The sequence below is a fragment of the Acipenser ruthenus genome, chromosome 5 (genome assembly GCF_902713425.1).
Source record: "Acipenser ruthenus chromosome 5, fAciRut3.2 maternal haplotype, whole genome shotgun sequence".
In the NCBI taxonomy this organism is placed as follows: domain Eukaryota; kingdom Metazoa; phylum Chordata; class Actinopteri; order Acipenseriformes; family Acipenseridae; genus Acipenser; species Acipenser ruthenus.
This window is the reverse complement of record NC_081193.1, coordinates 65,828,285-65,848,807: the sequence shown is the minus strand read 5'-3', so window position 1 is coordinate 65,848,807 and position 20,523 is coordinate 65,828,285. Positions and strand designations below refer to the sequence as shown.

Below are 20,523 nucleotides of genomic sequence, written 5' to 3'. Positions count from 1 at the left end.
TTAACTGTCAGACCAGAATAAAAGTCATTATTTCATGCCGTTACCTTCATTTTCATTCAGATGGCTTCGCTCCTCATGAGGGACTGGTGTGCCAAGCCTCGAGCTGAAAGAAAATATTTTTAGAGACACACAATTAGTCCAGGAAGTAGAACAGTTTGTTCAACTTCATCCATTGGTCACAAATATTCTACAGTACATATTAATATATCAGCTTTTGTTCCTAATAACATTATATGCTGTAGCAGGTGTGATGGAAAAAAAAAACATTGAACAATATTGTGTACCAACCAAACCCATGTTAAATTTTATATGACAATAGAGGACTAAAGTATTCAACTACTGTAATGGCTAATGGGGGGGCTTTATAAAATGTGCAAAATCTGCATTTCAAAATAAAAAAGGTAGCCTATATACTTCTGCATGCTATAATGTAATATTTTTTTTTTTTAGTTTGTGCTTTTTATTTACTTTTAATAAAGGCATCTGTAGTTATTTTCAATGAAGCGTCGAATTTGCATGCATTTCAGGTAGCCCATCAATAAAGTCAACTGTAAAGTTATCAAACACATTTTCGGCTGTGTGATTCTTAACTCAATGAAAATGGGTTGGAAAATGAAGCATACATTCACTGGTACGGTAAACCCACAGCAGGTTCACAGCAATTCTATTACATTTAAAGTTAACAACAACAAAAAAAAAACACACTTGACTTTAGAACGTTACAGTAAATTGTGAATTTTCAGACATCAGAATGGGTTGCGTGTATTATTAGCTCATATGTAACACAACCCTGTTGGGCACTTTTCTGTGTCTCCTTACCCCTCCTGCTTGGAGTACCGTAACCTTATGTTGCAGAGTGATTTTTTTTCGCTATGCTTTATTATAGTACAGCAAGTGGTGCAACACAACGACAAATCCCTTCAATCAGGAATTGGTTGCAACAGTTTATCTAACCACCAGGCTTTTACAAAACGTTAACAAAGTGACTCGGGAAATCGATGGTTGGTTTTGATTTTTCTGTTATTAAATACAGTTGGATAATCCATGTCCGGTTTATTTGTTAGGTCAGTATTTATTTCTGTTCCAGATAATGCGCCATCTAATTGTGGGTGTAGTAGTGTATACATTTATTAGCTATAGCTCTGTTTATATTTAAATGTATATTCATGTAATAGTTTTGACAAAACTATTTTCTGACACTGGTTGTTAATATATATGTCAGCAAACTGAGTGACGCCATTTCGATATCACAGTTGAAACTTACACACCAAATATAATAAGCATAGACAAGACAGATAAGAGCAACGATTTCATAAGGCAGAATCATTATGTAAATAACACAGCTAAAATATAATTATGTATGGTCAACAGCTATTATTTGTACTAGAATAGACAAGCTTGTTTGGTATCCCTGCCCTTTTGTTTAATAATCATCAGCTGTTTCTGCTTTCTGTAGAGCACAGACGGCCACATTAATAGTGCACATAACCTGCTATATTACAGATCAAGAAAAATATACTGTGCTATTTTCAGGAATTCCCCTTTGCAACCGCTCTAAGCAATTCAAATCCGATTTGTTGTTTATTTGGTTGGAAAGCTGAAATCACCAACTTAAATTTTCCTTTTCCAAGCAGTCCAGAATGCGATTTCGGTGTTCATTTCGAAGAAGGTGGTCCTGGTAAATCTCTTTCTATATTGCAAATCTCGGACTCAAAGAGTTGTTTTTCAGTCACTGCACAAGCCGACAACTATTAAACCGTTCATCAAGGCCGAACTGAACAAAGTAACATTTTTACAATTAAAGGGTACCGTTCCACAAAGAAACTGGCACTATCAATCACAATTTCTAACATAATCCGGACAAAATCGCATTCAAATTGAGAGGAACCGCTGCTACATCCCACATTGCAGTTAAAAGAAATGTACACTAGTGCTAGCGACCAACCTCTTACATTATTTCCGAAACTCATAAATCAGATAAAAAATATAAAACAAAAAAACAAATCTACTTATACAATAGTATACACTAAACCATGCTAATATTTCAACCACAGTGAAACAAGAAATGGTAAATACTGCATAGGTGGAGCAACAAAACATACGGCATACCGAGTTATCGAGACCAGCGTTAGCCTTCCCACATCTAACTCCAAACGGTGTGTTATTGCTCAATGTAAGCAAGGATATAACCTATTTTGAATGTAATTGCACCCTAAGTGACTCATATGGCTGTATTTCAACAAAATGCACTTGCCCTTATGTAAGATATGCACATGTTTTTTTTTTCTTTTCTGTAATATTTTCTATTAAGATGCGTAAAGAAAATCACAGCAGTATAGAATAAAGCTTTTTTTTGTAAATCCCAGGTAATCTGTACCGTAATTGTTGTTTACTTTAAGAAGAAAAAAATAAATGCAAAATAAAAATTAAAAAAAGCAGCCGAATCGACTAGCACTAGAAGTACATCGCTCGGTTTAATTTTGCATTTTTTTATTAAGTCCTCAACTGTGTTCATGAAAGCTTTCTCGATGACTCTTGCTTTTATTTTTCCAGTCTTTCCACCACCAGAATCTCATCTTTGTTTTTAACGAAAGTTATTTATTCTTTGTCTAATCTTACCGAGAACAGCCGCTGTAGACCACTTCCTTTTTCTTTTTTTCTTATTGGTGCAATATATTTGTCCTACATGAACTCATACAAATGCAGTGGCAAAGACTAGAATGGTATTGTTGTTTTTCGCCACCCCCGTGGCTGTTGTCAAGACACGCATCCGACTAAATTGCTCTAAAACCGACAGACTCGATCTTTCTGTGTTCCTCTCCCCTCTCACTGACGGCCAGCCCCCCCATTTCTTACTCGCTGCTCATTGGCTCCCGTACGCAGATCCTCGCCTCCTCAATGCTTCTATTGGCCGGCCACAGAAAGAAAATGACGTTATTTTCCAAAAGCACTATGGCAATAGAACAGTTGCGATGATGGGAACTGTAGTTCAAAATAATAGCAATGCATTTGTACTGTATTTCTGATAGGGAAACAGTGAACTAAAGAACAACAGTCCCCATGGTACTCTGCGGTGCTGAGGAAAAAACATTTGAGAAAAGTCTGCACCCCCCCTCGCATATCATATGCGCTTGCTCGTTCGAAAAGTGATGGCGTGTTATAATGCTGTGAATGCGGATGAGGGTGGCTGTTAGTCATTGAAAGAGAAAGCTTGTGTCTCTTTTGGCATTTTTAACCTGGGAGTTAAACCAGAGGTCGTTGAACAGGCGTTGAAACGACCCAGGAAATTTTGGGGACGGGGCGGTGGTGAGAACCTTGAGAGACTTACTAAAAAGAAAGGGCTTAAAAGTGGAAGTTGAGTTAGAAGTGACCCGGATTACAAGTTGCTGATCAATCAGGTGGGTGGGGCAGCGAGCTGTCAATCATTGTTCATTTGACAACAGCAATAGTAATTGTGGGAGTGGACTGGGTTTAAAACGTTGTCTATACATGATAGCGGCATCTTCCCTGTCATCAGCGTTACCAATATTGTCAAGAATGCTACACAATCAGTCTTCGTTTCTAAACATTTTGCTTTGAAGTACTACTGCAATTCCCGATACCCTGATGTATTTTCTTGTGTAGAAAGGCAGTGGTGTAAATGGTTGTTACGGTGATACACCTCATCGTTGTAAAGTGCTGCCAAATATATGTCTTGTATACATCCCACTACCTTCAAATTAAAATAGCAAATCGTATTACAGTTACCTTTAACACGATCCAGTTTTTTTTTTGTTGTTGTTTTTTTTTGCTGTATACCAGAATTGTTACGGCACTGACTTTTTTAACAGTGGTATAGTACATCACTGCCACTCAGCGTGTGGTCATAGCTGCTAACACAACCTCACTGGTAACACTATGTAACACAATTTTTGTTCCTGGGTAGTAAGTGTTATTTCCTCATTGCTTATGCCTCAAAAGTATAGAAAATGGCTATTATTCCCCACAAACTTTGCTTTTGTGACCAGGACAGTGATATTTTGACATTTACCTATTTCCAATGAGAAAACGGGCGAATTTGTGTCTTTTCGTTCACATAAAGGCAGAAAAAAACAACATATGAATCCAAATTAACATGTATTTATACTAAAGTAATACAAAAATGACTACAAAAGATTTAGAAGTAAGTAGTCTTTTTGGTTGGGGTAGTATGGTTTTCTCTCCTCAGCTCCACCTCTGAAATTGTCATCTGGATCTACAACGTCTTCCTCGCTCTCTGACTTGCTGCTCTCTTCTAAAGACGGCTGCTCTCTCTCCGGAGGAGTGGGTACGGGGAGCTCATGGCAGTGTGGCACCGGGGCGATGGATGAAGGAAGGTCCGGATACGTGATAGCAGGTGCATTCTTGCCAGTCCGACGTTTGGAAGGGTCCACCATGCAGAAGTAGCAGTTGCTTGAGTGGTCAGTGGGTTCCTGCCAAATTCTTGGGATAGCGAACATGGCTCTCTTTTCCCCTCTGTACCATCCTACAGAAATACATTTATTTCACCCATGACTAATGTGTAAGAGATTCTCGCAACATTTTTCATATATGATATATTTTTTCAATAACATTGAAAATTGTAAAACATTTTAAAATTAAAAACTTTTACAATTTTAAAAATTTTAACAAATTTTATAACATAAAATTCCGAGCAACAATTGTCCATCTTACCTTCCAGAGTCTTTTTGCAGTGCTCGCAGGTGAAATGAGGTGCCGAGGGTTTGTCTTGATCCCCGACAGGCATGCCGAAATATGCCTTGTAGGCCTCACACATCTTAGCAGATGCTTCCACTGAGTACTTTTTTGCTCTTCTCTTGATAAATTGGCCGCAGACATAGCAAAATGCGTCTGCCGGATGCTTGCAGCCTCTTGATGCCATCTCAGAAAAATGCAGATATGTATCCACTTAGGCAGCTGGAACTAAACTGAACTGGTAGGCTTAAGGCCCCTGTATTTATACTACTATTTATATTACTGGAAAGTTGTAGAAAGTTCTAGAAGTTACTCCAAGTTTACTCAGCACTGAATCTATCTGGAATATTCTGGAAAATAGGTAAATTTCAAAATATCACTGTCCTGGTCACAAAAGCAAAGTTTGTGGGGAATAATAGCCATTTTCTATACTTTTGAGGCATAAGCAATTAGGAAATAACACTTACTACCCAGGAACAAAAAAAAAAAAAAATTGTTACACGGTGTAATCAGAACAGGTAATGCATTTCATGTATTGGGCAACCTTAAATTACTTGAGAGCACTTTATGTGAACACTGAAAGGGGGGATGAAAGGTATTGCTCACAGACAAGGCTGGTAAGGCGAGCGAGGCGACTGCCTATGACCCCCACCCTTTGGGGGCCCCGCGCTCAACTGGACTGCCGAGAGATTTAATGGGGGGGGGTTAGGGTTAGGGTTAGGGTTATTTTTAGCAGCCTAATAAAGTACCCTTGGTGCCTAAAACGCAACACATGGTTTCTTGTGTGTTCATTCTACAAACACTCAACATGTTAGCGGACAGGTTGGTTCTGGCAAGCGCCAGGAAATTAGCATCTTTTCCAGGCTGAAGAAAGAATCAGATTTGAAAAGACTTTCCCTCTGCTAAAGGTAGAAAAATGGCTTTGTAATTTATATTCTTATGTAATTTTGAATGTAAAATGAAAAAAAAAAATAAAAGGATTCGATAATGCCCAGGGGCGTTGCACAGGGTTTTTTTTTTTTTTTTTTTTTTTGTTATTAGGTTTCCATGCTGGCTTGGGAAGCCTATTGTTATTGTAAATATGTTTTATTTATTTATTTATTATTATTATCATTTTTTTATTGTTGTTTTTCCTCCCAAAACTTTAATCTGCTCCTGTTCACACACGCTGTAACCAGTCAACATGAAACTTGGCATGTATCATCCCGTGTAGATTACAGTTCAGATGCAAAAAAATTGCACTCCTGCATCAACCAAGATGGCAGCCTGGCACATTCTTAGGAAAAATCTTTCAAAAACTTCTTCATGGAATCCATGAACCGATTGATTTGAAACATCATATGTCATCAACAACCAAACCCGCTTCAAGTTGCAGCAATAAATTTTAATATCAAAATGGCTCCCAGCAAATTCACTGAAACGTGCTCCAAGCATCAAATTGCTTCTGTTTGCAAACCGTTTAACCAACTAACTCTTAACTTGGTAGGCATCATCCTGGGGACAATGGAATTCAAATATGGCAAAATGGTGTTCTTTTGTAAAACAAGATGGCCGCCAGACCTACGTTTAGTTCTTAAATTTAAAACCGCTTCAGTAGAACACGGTTTAGTTGATTATTTCCAAAGATGATAAGCATCATCCCTGTGTCAATACAATTGACTTTTTCAAAAATTGTGTTTGTGTGTAAATCAATATGGCCACCTGACACATTTCTTTAAAAACCTTTCAAAATCTTCGGTCAAATGTAAAACTAGCTTATAACTCCTTACAAAGTGCAGATAGGTTATTGGTTACTATGGAACACATAGGAAACCATATGTGCTCTATCCAGAAATGACCTTGCCTGCGACCTTTGACCTCTCCAAGGTCAAATGTAAAACTAGCTTATAACTACTTACAATGCACATAGGGTTATGGTTACTATACAACACATTTAAGAACCCATATTTGTGACCTTTGACCTCTCTTTAAGGTTAAATTTAAAAATAGCTTATAACTCTCTTTACAGTGTGTAGATAGGGTCATGGTTACTATGATGTTTTGTTTAAAGTTATAAAGCATCGTGAGATAATGAACTAATGCAGTATTATGAATTGAAATTGCTCCATAAAACTGATCTGGCTATTATTATTATTATTATTATTATTATTATTATTATGTAATTATTTCTGCCTGGTTATTCTTGCTGCCGACCTGTCATAGCCCATTATAGTTGGGCATTACAGTTTTTTTCAATAGGCCTATTGGGGCACGGTCATTTTTGAAAAAAATACATTATATGTTTGAAGTAGACTGGAATTCTGAATGTTTTGAAGTTGTGAATTATATGAAATGATAAAGTCCAACAAACTAACTGAAGCAAGTATTCATTAACATTAATATAATGAATATTATATTCTGAATCTTAACATTAGTATATGTAGGTGCATATGATTACATGATGCACCTATATATTAACTTTAAGATACGGTTGCTACTGTAGCATTAATTTGATGTTCTTTACCCCACACTTAATCATCACCGCCTAGGGTCCCGCACAGCCTAAGGCCAGCCATTGCTCACAGATAACTGAAATGAAGAGGTAGAGTAGCAACATCATTTCACAACATCTTTTGAGACCCATAAGGGTTTCTGTTAAATATCATATACTAATATAGAAGTTGTGACTATGTGGAACCTAATGTGCCAACAGGTTTTATTGATCAAACAGTGTTGAAATAAGCTGCACTTTATTCATTATCCTTTTTTTAATTAAGAAAGTGCCCATTGACATATGAAACACAGGGGATCCTGACACAGGAAACACACAAAGATCAGATTAGCAGCATTCAAACACAAGTGTGGTTTGGACACTACAATATAAAAACACAATGGAGATAGGAGATTTGAACATTCAGTGTCTATTCTAAAGTAATTGTAGTAATGACAAGAAGTCTCCAGAATATCCTCAATACATGATATTGAAGTGATTATAGCTAACACAAAGAAATCCATAATTCTAAACTGTCGTGCATTTGTTATATCGGTCTGAAATGTCTAGTTATGAAAGAACCATATGTTGTAAATGTGCATTTTTATTTTTCATACTACACTTTGTTTAAGAAAGTTGGAAGGTGAACCTGACCCCACCGTTCAATGGCTTCTTTTCTGTCAAAAACCAATCAGATGCTCTCCCTAGTGACTGACATGCTTTCATCTAGTATCATGCTATGACCCAGAAGACACTTCTGCACATTTGAGATCCATGTTTATGGAATTGTTTTGTTTGCTGTAGTTATTTGAGTTTCTTAAAGTCAAGGTTAGGTAACCAACCGTTATAAAGACTGAAGGCCTAAAACTATTATACTGCTTTTGGGTTTTGTTTAGTGAACTCAGATTTTAGACACAAGTCAATACCAGTGGAAATGTTTGTGTATACCAGTAAACAGATGTATTCAGGGTTGGCAAGACCCTGTTCATCCTCATCACTCACTTTGACAGAAACAAATACAAATATACTGTACAGTGTGTCCAAAGGGACTCCGTATAACTTTCCGTGCTTGGGACTTTCTGAAGACTGTTTTGTGTTTTCTTCCTTCATTTATCTTTTGCAAGTAAGAAATGTATCAATATTTGACTCTAGAAACGATACATAGGATAATCTAGATGTAAAGTACCAAACCCTGAAAACAAATTCAACCAGCCACTATTGCTGTTGCGAAAATGCAACCACGACTAAAAAATGTCAAAGTATGAGTACTGTGATTATTATTTATGTTTATAGTATAGTATTTATACTTCTAAAAAATAAAGAAAGATTGTGCGTCACTGGTTAGTATTAAATTATATGACAAGTTGAAAATCGCAAATTTCATGAGCAACAGAAAATGCTCTCCATAGGCAGAAATCCACTCAGTCGAAATCACGCATGCATGTGGGTGGATCATAATTTTGAAACTATAGTCAAACTGTAACCTTTGAGCTGCTAAACAAAAATGAAATATGTATTCACAGTGGTTTAGCAATAATATATAAAACGTCCTGTGTACCTCTTATGACCTTTAGAAGTATCCCCAAGGGTATGTGTACCTCTGGTTGAAAACCCCTGATCTAGACAAATAACTTCATTTTAAAGTTATGCACTTTCCACCAAAAAAATGTTAAGCATGATTTATGTAATTACGCAAACTGGAATAACCTATAACCACAGTAGGACATGCACACATAGAAATGTAATATTAGTTTGCTATTTTTTTTGGACTCTGTTATAGGGCAAGCGTACTTATTAAGCTCATACACCTATCAAGCCCACTGCCACTTACTATCACCAGTTAAACAAAAGGCAATTGTATTACTCTTACTGAAAATCTTGGCCAGTGTGTGTTTTTGTTAATGTTACTTTTTATTTTGAGACAATTCTTTTTTTGGTTATTAAAATCTGAGTAACTGTTTGTACATCCTGGTGGCCATCTGGAAAGCTGCATGACCACTGAAAACTTTTTTTGACTGATTCAGAGGTGGGTATTATTGCTTATTGTGAATTTGAGAGGTGAATGTACCATATTTACGTGAGAAAGTCTGTATAATTAGTATTTTTATAGGGAAAGGTGGGTTTCCTGGAACAATATTATCAAAGTTAGAAAATAGACACCGTACAAAAATAGAAAAGAAGATTAGTATCAAAATAGCATAAATCAATACATTACTTTCAGCAATCAATGATATTGAGATAATATCGTTTACAACCCATCCTCAAAAGCAAACAGATGCAATATGTTTGACGGACAGATCCATAAGTCAATAAAATAGATTTGTCTCAATGCAAAAATACTTACAATGTAAAATAACTGAAGGATACATTTTAAGCAAATTATGAGAAGCTACTATAAGTCAAGACAAATGACTCAGCTAATGCGGCATTTGACTGTATTTGTTTTTTGTGCTGTACGTCTAAACCGGGTTACAAAATAACAAGTAAGCACTGTACTCAATCAAAAATATACACTACAATTGTAAATCTAATGGGTGGTGTTGTAGTAAAATAAAGTTGAGCCTAAGGGCTGAATCATAAATACTTTCTAGCTTCTAAATCTAACACATTTATGACATTTCTTTTTTACATACTGTATTATTTTTATATATTATGCAGGTTAGGAAAAAAAATAACTTCAAACAATGTCTCATTAATTAACTAAATCAAATAAACTAAATAAGTATACAAACATTTTGATTGATTTTATTTTAAATGTATTTATTTTGTTTGCTGTCTGTGAAGGTTTGCTCTTTCTATGAACCAGCTGAGGCAGTTCTCTGTCAAATCCCAATCAGCCTGTTTACCTCACAAGACTTGAAGAAATCCCCCAAAAAACACAGTAAAAATGTTTGGCAGACATCCACCAAAGGAGTTTTAGTTCTTAAAATCTGAAAGATTTGTACTTTCCCTACGTTGCTTTTGCCACTTCACAGCATGCAACAGCCTTTCATCAGGATTTATGTTGTAGGTGTCACAGAAACGAAGTCTGTCACTTTGACTGTTGACTCTTAAATTGTATCTCTGTCTTTGGCAGACTGCTGTAACCTGAAATCAGAGCATATATATTTTCTATGTACAGTATAAGCTTACTGGTGAACTGACTTTTGTATAATTACAGCATTTCCAACCGGTGTACAGTGGTTTTTCTTTTGTAAATCTACATTCCAATGTAGGTACTACAGTATGTTACTTTTCGGTAGCCCTCTCATATTTGAAAATAATGCATATTACTGTTCCCTGTCCCTGTTTATAAATGTGGTGGAAGGAATGTCATGTGTGCTAACATTTGACTGGTTCAACAAGTATTTCTAGACTTGTTAAGAGCTGTTGTGATAAAACAGCTTGCCCCACTAAAAACACTCTCCACTACTGGCAGAGACAGCACTGCAAAGCCACGTGCATGTTTATTTTCATAATATTGTATAAGAAGGACGGTGAACCCACCTGCTGCAATTAATGAATGATTACAGTCTTCTAGAGAAATGAAAAGTAAGAATTTACTGTACAACCGAACAAAGAGAACCCAAAACAAAGTCGAGGCTCCAGAAAGAACCGGAGATCGTTTGAGAACATAGAACAGACAGGCAAAGGGTTATTTTGAGGTTTGCCGAACCAGCAAGGGTCTGCTAGTATTGCAAGTTTTGAGCTTCTTCTCAACCTTAAGGGAGACAATTAATTGTACAAGGGAAGCAAACGTGCAGTTCTCTGAATCCTTGCTGCTGTTTATACTGGGGGTCCTATACTAATACCTAGTGCTGAGACAAATATCTGAATATTCGAAAGAATATTTTTTGACATGAATTCGGATACAAAATTCAGATGTTTGTATTCGCTAGAAATTACAAAAATGCCTTGCACTTATTTACCACCTCACTAGAAGTTGCGTGATAGTTTCAAACATGACAAATGAAAAAGAGCTCCATGTGATCTGTGAGATTTAATATATTAAAAAACACAAAAAAGACATGATCAACACAGCAGCTCTTGAGCCTTTATTTAAAAGTTTTAGACAGCAAAAACAAACCAGATTATGCACACACACGCATGGTGATCTCTATGGAAAGCCATCTGGGTCAAAATATGCATTGTGCTGCTTTAGGGCGAGCCAGAATCTCATGGGACAGAAAAAAGCCAAGCACATCATTCCGAAATGCCTCGCCTAAACAGTGCCCACTTGCTGGAACTGTGTAGTGATTTTTTTTTAGCTTGTATATATTATATTGCGACTTTGTTATGTGGAATGTAATAAACAAGAACCAAAACGGTGAATTTTTTCCCCTTCATTTTGCAACACTGTTTACAGTGAAGAAACAGCAATGGCAAGGAGTGAAAAAAAATGTAAAAAAATAAATAAATAAAATGCGATGTCAAATTTTATGTACCATGTATTTCGTGAATAAACAAAACAACGTTTAACTTGAACTGCTATTTGACATCCTTTGTTTTGTAGTTAATTCACTGGGGTAAAGTAAGTCCTACACAACGTATTCTTTACTCCTGTGATATTTTTCTTCTTTAATGTGTTACATATTGTAACGTCTTGCTGTAAAATAAAAACACACACACGGGCCTAGTCCCCTGCCCCTGCTGCTATGCTGTCTCTGCCTGTGTTCAAAGAGCAATATAATGGCTTTTATTACTTTTTGATTTAAAAGAATAAAAAAATGCAAACACAAATTATGTTGTGTAAGTGTTAAAAGTAGGGTGCAATGTGTCAAATTCCAAAACAGTACCTATGGTAAAGATGCATCACATCGATACATTACTCATGTGCCAACATCTGCAACAATGCAGGTGCAGTTATTGTCATTTAAAACTTTTGTTGTATTATTCTCGATAACTAACAGACAATAGCAATGTGCGCTTATAAGTAAAGCCCTGTGAATTTTTTTTTATTTTTCACAAATTTCGTTTTATTTAGTTTTATACACTAAAAATGGTTTTATTTCGATAGATACACATTAATACAATAACTCATAGATGTATATAAATAAAAACAAAGTAACTATATTCATATTTTTTATTAAACATTAGTTGTTCTTTTTATTATTATTATTGTTATTATTTTGACATATAGACCTAGCACAGAAAAATCATTTAGTTACCATAATTTCTCATTAGCGACAGTAACTGTAACATACATGAAGTCCCTCACTATTTTTAATTAACTGCCTATTTACAGTAAATACTGCCCATGCCCTCTATAAAAATACAAAAATACTTTTATTACTGCACAATAGAAATAAAATCAGCATGAAGGATACTAAATCAACAAACACAAAAAATGGCATATTTCAGAATGTTGTACAATTCAGCATTAACTAAAAAAGCAGGTTATGAAAGAAAATTCTAATATTTTATGCATGTATTCATAAGGATCTTCAATGTAGCATAAATATTCAAATTAAGAATTCTACGTTTTCTTTTTTCATGGTTTGTTGTCTGTCACTTACAATCAGTGAAAAAACCTTTCACAGTCAACGGAAACCACAGGGTACATGAGACAAGATATCACAGTATTGGATACGCTGGCATTGTGGCACCTGAGCCCAAACAGCATGTCAATAATATCTACAGAGCCATCAAAGTTATTCTTAACAGCATCTTTCACACTCACTTAGTTTCATGTACCACAACATAAAATAATTTATTTCCACTTCCCTCAGCAGTGGCACGTTCACAATACATTCATACAACATATTTTTATCCACTGATGCCCGAGTGGCTTTCTCCAGTGGATTAAACAGTTAGCCAAGAGAAGTCAAGAGAAATTCTTTGCAGCATTGTTTAATTGTTATGCGCGGTTTAGGCATTTTAGAAACAAACGTCTCTTCTCTTCCATCACAATTTGAATTTCCAAATGACTCGTTCCAAATGACTCGCTCCAAATTATACATCTGCGCAAGTGCTAGTTAGAGCTTCTGTTTCCCTTCAGACCGTGTCTATGGTAACGGCTGAGCCTTGACAACTACGAGTGCAAATATGTATTTAAAGTATTTTTGTATAAACCTCCCAATTTAAAAATGTAATTTTGTGTTTGTTTCGTTTTATTTAGTTTTATATTTGTTTTTAACTTTATATGTAGCATTTCGTTTTATTTTGTGCTATTTCGTATTTGTGAAAAACACAGTGCTCTACTTATAAGCAACCACATTCTTTTTTTTAAAAGCACTCAGGACAAGTAGTTATACATAACCTCCTTGACAACTTGCTGTACTCCTGTAGGAAGTGTATTTTTACCTCAAGAATAACTGAGCATGGAATGTACATATTTTAAACTGCTCTTGACTTGCAGTTCAGGACAGTTCAACCCACTGTGATATTTTATTTTCCGTGACCAAACAACTGCTGCTAAACTTACCCAAACCCAAAAGAAACAATGGGTATCTCTTCTTCAGAGGCGGCTTCTGATAACTAATTCCTAACTGTCTCAATCCCAATGTATATTAATTCAAACCTGTAATTTAAAGGTGAAGACACACATTCTTTAACACCATTGTGGACAACAAATGCAATTAGCCACTTGTGAAACCAGTAGATAATAATATATTACAATATACATAACATAGTTATAACATATGTACGGGTGGCCTGAGAGTGGGCATGTGATCCCTCAACTCAGGTAAGTCTTGTTTAATCTTCAATTCTGTGTTGTCATCTCGCTGAGGGAGCCCATGAGATTGTAAAGCAATTTGATTCACACAATGGCTACTCATACAAATAACTTTAATTAATATATGCATTCAGAAGAAATTAGCACATCATATTTGTAAACGCAGAGCATATAATTTTCCTGCCTGTACAGCTTTAGCAAATTAACTTTCCTCTTCCAATTTGACATTTAGATTGTAATGCTTTGCAAAAGTATGAGCAGAGGACCAACCTGCTGTTTTCAGTATCTGTTGAACTGGCATAAATGCATTATTAGCAGCCGACACAGATGCTGCTCTACTACTGTGTGGTTTGAACACAGAAATATCTATCCCAGCCTTTTTCATTACCTCTAATCCATCTGTTTTTGCAGAGACTGAACTCTTTGAGCACTAACTAGTGCCAATAACATAACCAGATTAAGAATGAACAATTAATGATAATCTGGTAATAATATTACATACCAAATATAAGCATACCTAGATATTGATGGTCTACTCTGAAAAAACTCTTTCATAAATCTGACTATTAAAGGATACCCGCCTATTGTTTCATTTCCTTGTACTAAAATTAGAGACGAAAGTGCAGATCTAGCAGTGTTAATAGCAAAATAGTCCAGATTCAAACAAATCAGTCAAAAATTGTAACACATGCTTTACAGAGGCCTGAATGGGATCAATACTCCATTGAGTGCAGAACACTGCCCATCTCTAAAATAAACTTTGTACTGTTTCTTCGCGGATTCTCACCATGCATCCAAGATGATTGATTGACTGCTTCTGGAACCCTTTGCAATTGTATGGCTCTCCTGACAAGCGACAGGCCATTACAACTATTTTGTGTCTCAGAGGATGCAGAATGTTTGAGTGTGGCAATGTCAACAATCTCCTTGATCTGGGTAGGATTCTGGGATAGTCTATTACCATGGTCAGAAGTCTGGAGTACCATGGTTGTGTGGGCCACACTGGAACTACCATTACTTCCTCTGCTTTGTCCACTTGAATCATCTAAATACACTTGCTGATCATACTGAAAGGGAGGGAACACATACAAATAAATACTTGTCCATGACATAAAAATGCATCTATATGTGATGCTTCCAGATCTGGTCTCCATGACACAAACCTGTCTAATTGTGAATTTAACCTGGAGGCAAAAAGGGTTTCCCTAGTTTGAGAAATTCTGAAATACATGGCTATCTAGCATCCATTCTGTCCTGTCATTGAATTCTCTAATTTCTATCAGCTATAGTGTTTAATACACCAGGTAAGTGTGTTGCAGAGAATCATATATCCTTGTTATACCCCACATACAAAATCACACTTAAAATCACACTGAATAGATTTAATCCCCCCCCCCCCACCATTTTAGTAATACTAGCTACTGCTGTTACATTGTCCAGCTGTAGTTGGATGTGAGTGTTGACATATCATTTACATTAAGCTTTCAAGGCAAATACGTCAGCAAATAATTCTAATTCAGTAATATGTCTCATGTTCTTCCTCAGTCCATCTGCCCCATGTTGTTTTTCCCTTGGGCTCTGCTCTGTTTTGGAAGCATCTTACAACATACACTGGATTAGTATGAGAAATACATTTTTGTGCTGTAAGAATATTGTCAGTCCACCAAGTTAAGTCAAGTTTCTTTTCATCTGTAATACACATGTAAGCATCAAGATTTCCCTTACTGAGTTCTGAATTTGTGCTTTAATCTTTCCTCGTTCAAGAGTTCTATAGTAAAGCTGACCAAATTCTACACCTGGAAAACTGGACACCAAATAACCTACAAGCTGTGCTGTCTCATGAATTGTGGCTTTTATCTTGCAGCTAAACTCTGTACATGTTTTCTGGAGGCTAAGGGCTTTTCCTGTTGTTAATTTTAAAGTCATAATTTTACAATCAGAATTTAATGTAAATCCCAAAAATGAAACGTAAACTAAAGAAGTGGTTAAACTTTGAAAATATGCCAGACATATAACCAGTCACGTGACACATTCCACCAATTGCCTCCAAGTAGTTTTTCTGATTGGTGCAACAGAAAGATTGACACTGGGGCGGGTTGTATTCTCGGTCGTTCTGGTGCTTCATTGGTGCACTCTGTTTTCATGCTGTAGTGGGCGTGGTATGGTTCAGTTCACACGGGGTAAGTTTAGCGTTTTTTCTGACGTTTGTTGTATATTTCTAATAAAATTGCATCTCTAAACAAAGGAACAAGGCAAAGCCATGTTTGGAATTATATTTAAGGAACCGGACTAGAAAACTGTGGTATGTAAATAATTATGCCAAACAAAATTGCCGTACCACAAAAACAAGTTCAATGCTTCATCATTTGAAATGAAAACATTCAGAATTACTGTGGATGGAGTTACTGAATGCAGTGAAAAGCAAACATCCATAATAAGCAAAGCTCTAGATGGTGACTGTGAATACGTATAACACAATTACATTTTTTTCCCAATATTAATTCAGAGAATGCAGAAGTGTAAATTAATTATGTATAGGCTTTAATTTACACAAATCATTTGTTTAAAAAAAGTCCTTGATATCAATGTTATTTTTCAACAGAAATGGATATAAGAAAAAAAAAAAAAATTTCCTGTTTGTGGCACCAATCCCTGAACAGTAGAGTTAATATAACAATGTATTGGAATCTGTGTATTTGATAGATTCTGTAACACATGCAAGCTGTGTTTTTTTTTTTTTTTTTTTGTATTATTATTGGTTTGGTTTTGTTCTTTGAATATAATATAATGTAAAAAAAAAAGGTTTGGTTTATTAGTTCAATATTTAGTATTACATGCAGGACAGCTACATATTGCTCTAGTGTCACCTAGAATGAGTGTGTCATCGATGGAAGACACTATATCAATCCCCTGATTTCTAAAAGTAGCTAAAACTGGTTTAAGCATTTTAGTAAACCATCTGGTCGCACATGCCATTAGGAATACAAGTAAACTGGTACAGTTTACCTTCCCATTCAAGTCAAAGGTATTTTCTGTGTTCTGCTGCCATTGGCACAGAATAATAGACATATTTAAGGTCCACTGAAGCCATATAACAAGCAAGTCTCAATTTGGTAGCAGATATTACAGTTTCCATTCTGAAATGCTGATATTGTACTAATTTATTAAATTATTTTAAATTCAGTATTAGTCTGTAAGATCCATCCTTTTGGGGTCTTTTATCAGATATCACCTCACCATCACTATGCTCTGCTGCTTGAATAATACCCTTGGACAACATACTGTTAATTTATTTTCCAATAATTGTAATGTCATTTATGTGAAATGTAGTTATTTTTCTATGTAATGTGAATGTCAATTTTGTCTCTGCTATAAACTCTATATGACAATGAAAAACGATATCTAGTATATGGTGGTCAGAAGTAAGTTTTTTCCATTGACTTATAAATGGCCTTCAAATTCATTAGGTTCAATGAAGTTCACACAAGTTCAATGAAGTCATTATTAGTGTGTAAAACTTACGTTATTTGATGCCTGCGCATCCTGTTCCTGCAATACTGCTTGTGACTTTTCATTTCTCCCCTTTATTTGGGATAGTAGTTGTGCTGTGTTGTGTTGTACTGACTCATCTAACCTAAAAAATGACCTGTGCAGGTTCTGTAGGAGGTTGGATAACCATAGTCTCTCCCTCTGCCATACGTGGTATCCTCTACCGGAGCCGCGGAAGGCTCGGGCCCCTCTGCCACTGCTCTCCATCATAACCTTTTCTGCAACTTTAGTTGCCTTTTCTTTGTCCTCAAGGTGCTTAGAGGTATTGCCACCAAACAAAACATTGTTAATGGGCACAGACACAGAAAACAAAGGAGTGTATTCCTGCTTAAGGTCAGGTTTTATGCAGTCTGCTCGTAATTAGCATAGCCACAGTCCCTGCCTGATAAGGTTATCTAGGCTTTCCTTAAAATTGTTTGGCTGGCTATCTCTAATGTTTAACATTTTGCCAATCGTGTTGGTAAGAAGTGTTGCAGTTTTCATTAAAGCTGGGTGGCAGCGCTGACATTTTTTCCTCATCTGGCTTTTCTATCTTAAAAACCAGTTTATTGACCATATCCGCTGTGTGTCTACAGGTTCCGAGTTTCTCTTTCATTTCAATTTATTCAGCTATATCTGAAAGTAGACTAAGCATGCTCTTGTGTAGTTATCTTACTGTGTATGCAGTCTACAGCATCAGCAATTAGCCCTATGCTGACTACTTTTTCTCCAGCTGAAGGCAATTCAGCGTCTTCGTCAGAATCTGGTTGCTCGTAATATTCCTGGCTATGCCAGGATTGTTCAATGGACTGCTGTAATTGGCCAAAATAATTTTTCATTGACTTTTGGACTGAGCTGCTCACGTAATCTCAATGAACTGAAGCCATGCATGCTCAACACAATCTCATGGGCTCCCTCAGTGAGATGACGACGCATCTCACTGAGGGGGGGGGGGGGGGGCTGGGGGGTTAAGGTGTTAAGGTGGGGTGTGATTCCAAAAAGGTTGAGAACACCTGTTTTAACCAAATGGGTTTTACAGGTCTGCTGTAAATAAACATATTATAAAAACTGGGCGAAGAAGAAAGAAAGAAGCATAGAAGCAGGTATCTTCCAAAGCAGCAACTCTTTTATTTTGCATAAAAGGGTTAAACAGCCATGAAGAAAGTACTCTCCAAAACACTCCACGCTCAACAGCTAGCACGCAGGCTGCTCTTATATAATCCCAACCCTGCAACAATTAATAACCAGAAAGAGTCCAGGCCAATCAGAAGGCTGCCAGCACTCCCTCCTCCCAGCTCCTGCCAGGTGTGTCCAGCGATCACCAGGGCGCCTTGCCTGAGCTTGGCAGGGTCAGCGATAGTGCAGAGTTGCATGTAGAGTCACAGTGGGGAATAGGAGTGTAAACAGGAAAACATTGTTCGTGCACGAACAGCACAGCTGCGGGGTCATGCAACCCAGTCCTTCACACAGCTCTGCAGAATGCAAACACAATAACACAGTCCCGCCGCCAGCCCCTTTGTTACAATATTATTATTATTATTATTATTATTATTATTATTATTTATTTCTTAGCAGACGCCCTTATCCAGGGCGACTTACAATCGTAAGCAAATACATTTCAAGTGTTACAATACAAGTAATACAATAAGAGCAAGAAATACAATAACTTTTGTTCAAGCAAAGTACAAGTGTGACAAACCACAATTCAATAATACAGCAGATAATAGTGATAGTTACATCAGGATATGATTAAATAGTGATAGTTACATCAGGATGTGATTAAATACAAAGTACTACAGGTTAAACACTTGGCAGATTACAGTATTCTGAAGTACAGGATTAAATGCAGTAAAATAGGGGGCAGATAAGAGCAAAATAAAGCACATTTACATGAAGGGTGATAGTGTCCCAGGATACAAACAAATATCTCAAATATTAATGTGAGAAAAAAAGTGCCCCCCTAAAAAAAACCTTAACATCAACAGTGTAAATGCAATATAAGTAGGAGATGTCCCATCAAGGTACTTTTGAAAAAGCAATGCAAAATAAGGTTCTGGTGAAGATGGTGACCACGAAGGAAGGTCACATTTTTCAAGCCTGAATTAGCTTCAACGGGTATTTCCAGTGGTGTTGCTGATGATGACACAGACCTGCAGTGTGGAGTGAGTAAATTATGACACACTCACATGCCCATAAAATACAGGTATACAGAGACCAACACATTTGGAAGATCACCCATCTCAATGTAGTTTGCATAATACCTAGATTGCTCCAGTAAAAACCCAACTGTATAAATGGGTAATTGTATGTAAAATAATATGATATCTGTATAATGTGAAATAATGTATAATGTGATATCTTGTAACAATTGTAAGTCGCCCTGGATAAGGGTGTCTGCTAAGAAATAAATAATAATAATAATAATGCCACTATCAATGAGCAGCATAAAGCAGGTACAGAATTTCAGTTAAATGCACAGATACAGTATATGGTAATGTTGAAACTATGGGGATTTAGGCCTCATTCTGATTTAAACCATATTAGAATTAGTTTGTTTTACTGTTAGGCATTCTGTGTGCATTATTTTGTTTTAAGTTGTCTAAAAGGCATTTCAAATTACAGTGTGAGCTTTTGGTATAGGATCTCTGGCTGTGTGGTCCAGTGGTTAAAGACACAGGCTTGTAACCAGGAGATCCCCAGTTCAAATCCCACCTCAGCCACTGACTCATTGTGTGATCCAGAGCAAGTCACTTAACCTCCTTGTGCTCTGTCTTTCAGGTGAGACATAGTTGTAAGTGACTCTGCAGCTGATGCATTGTTCACACACCCTAATCTCTGTAAGTGGCCTTGGATAAAGGTGTCTGCTAAATAATAGTAATAATCTCTGCTGGAAAATCAAAACGTCCTTTTTATCAGCGGATTAAAGTTTGAATTGCCGTATATCATGTCATCTGAAGGAAGTCTCGTCACTTCTCGATGAAAAAGCAAGTGTCAGTTCTTTAGACGTAGTGGGCAGGATTTTCAAAAACCAGTGTTATTATATCGAACTTCTGGTATAGTAACGAGAGCTTTAGTAGCAAGTGATTTTCAAACAAAATGTGTTAATTAAATCAATCCATTATGTTTTGAAATTGAGTCGATGAGGTCGTTAATGAAC

At 36.4% G+C, this 20,523-nt stretch overlaps 1 protein-coding gene across 3 annotated transcripts in view; it reads right to left on the bottom strand.

The window, feature by feature from the left end:
* The window catches only part of LOC117402431 (AT-rich interactive domain-containing protein 4B-like), a 146,625-nt gene extending 143,793 nt beyond the window's left edge, over nucleotides 1-2,832 (bottom strand). For 2 of the 3 annotated variants that reach the window (XM_034003560.3, XM_034003561.3), the window contains exons 1-2: nucleotides 2,620-2,830; nucleotides 45-103 (exon numbers count right to left, since the gene is read on the bottom strand). In XM_034003560.3, coding sequence (XP_033859451.3) covers nucleotides 45-56 — 12 coding nt within the window. In that variant the 5' untranslated portion in view covers nucleotides 57-103; nucleotides 2,620-2,830. Of the gene's footprint in view, nucleotides 1-44; nucleotides 104-2,619 lie in introns of all 3 variants that reach the window. The other variant, XM_059024391.1, reaches the window with a different exon arrangement.
* Between the last annotated feature and the right edge of the window lie 17,691 nt (nucleotides 2,833-20,523).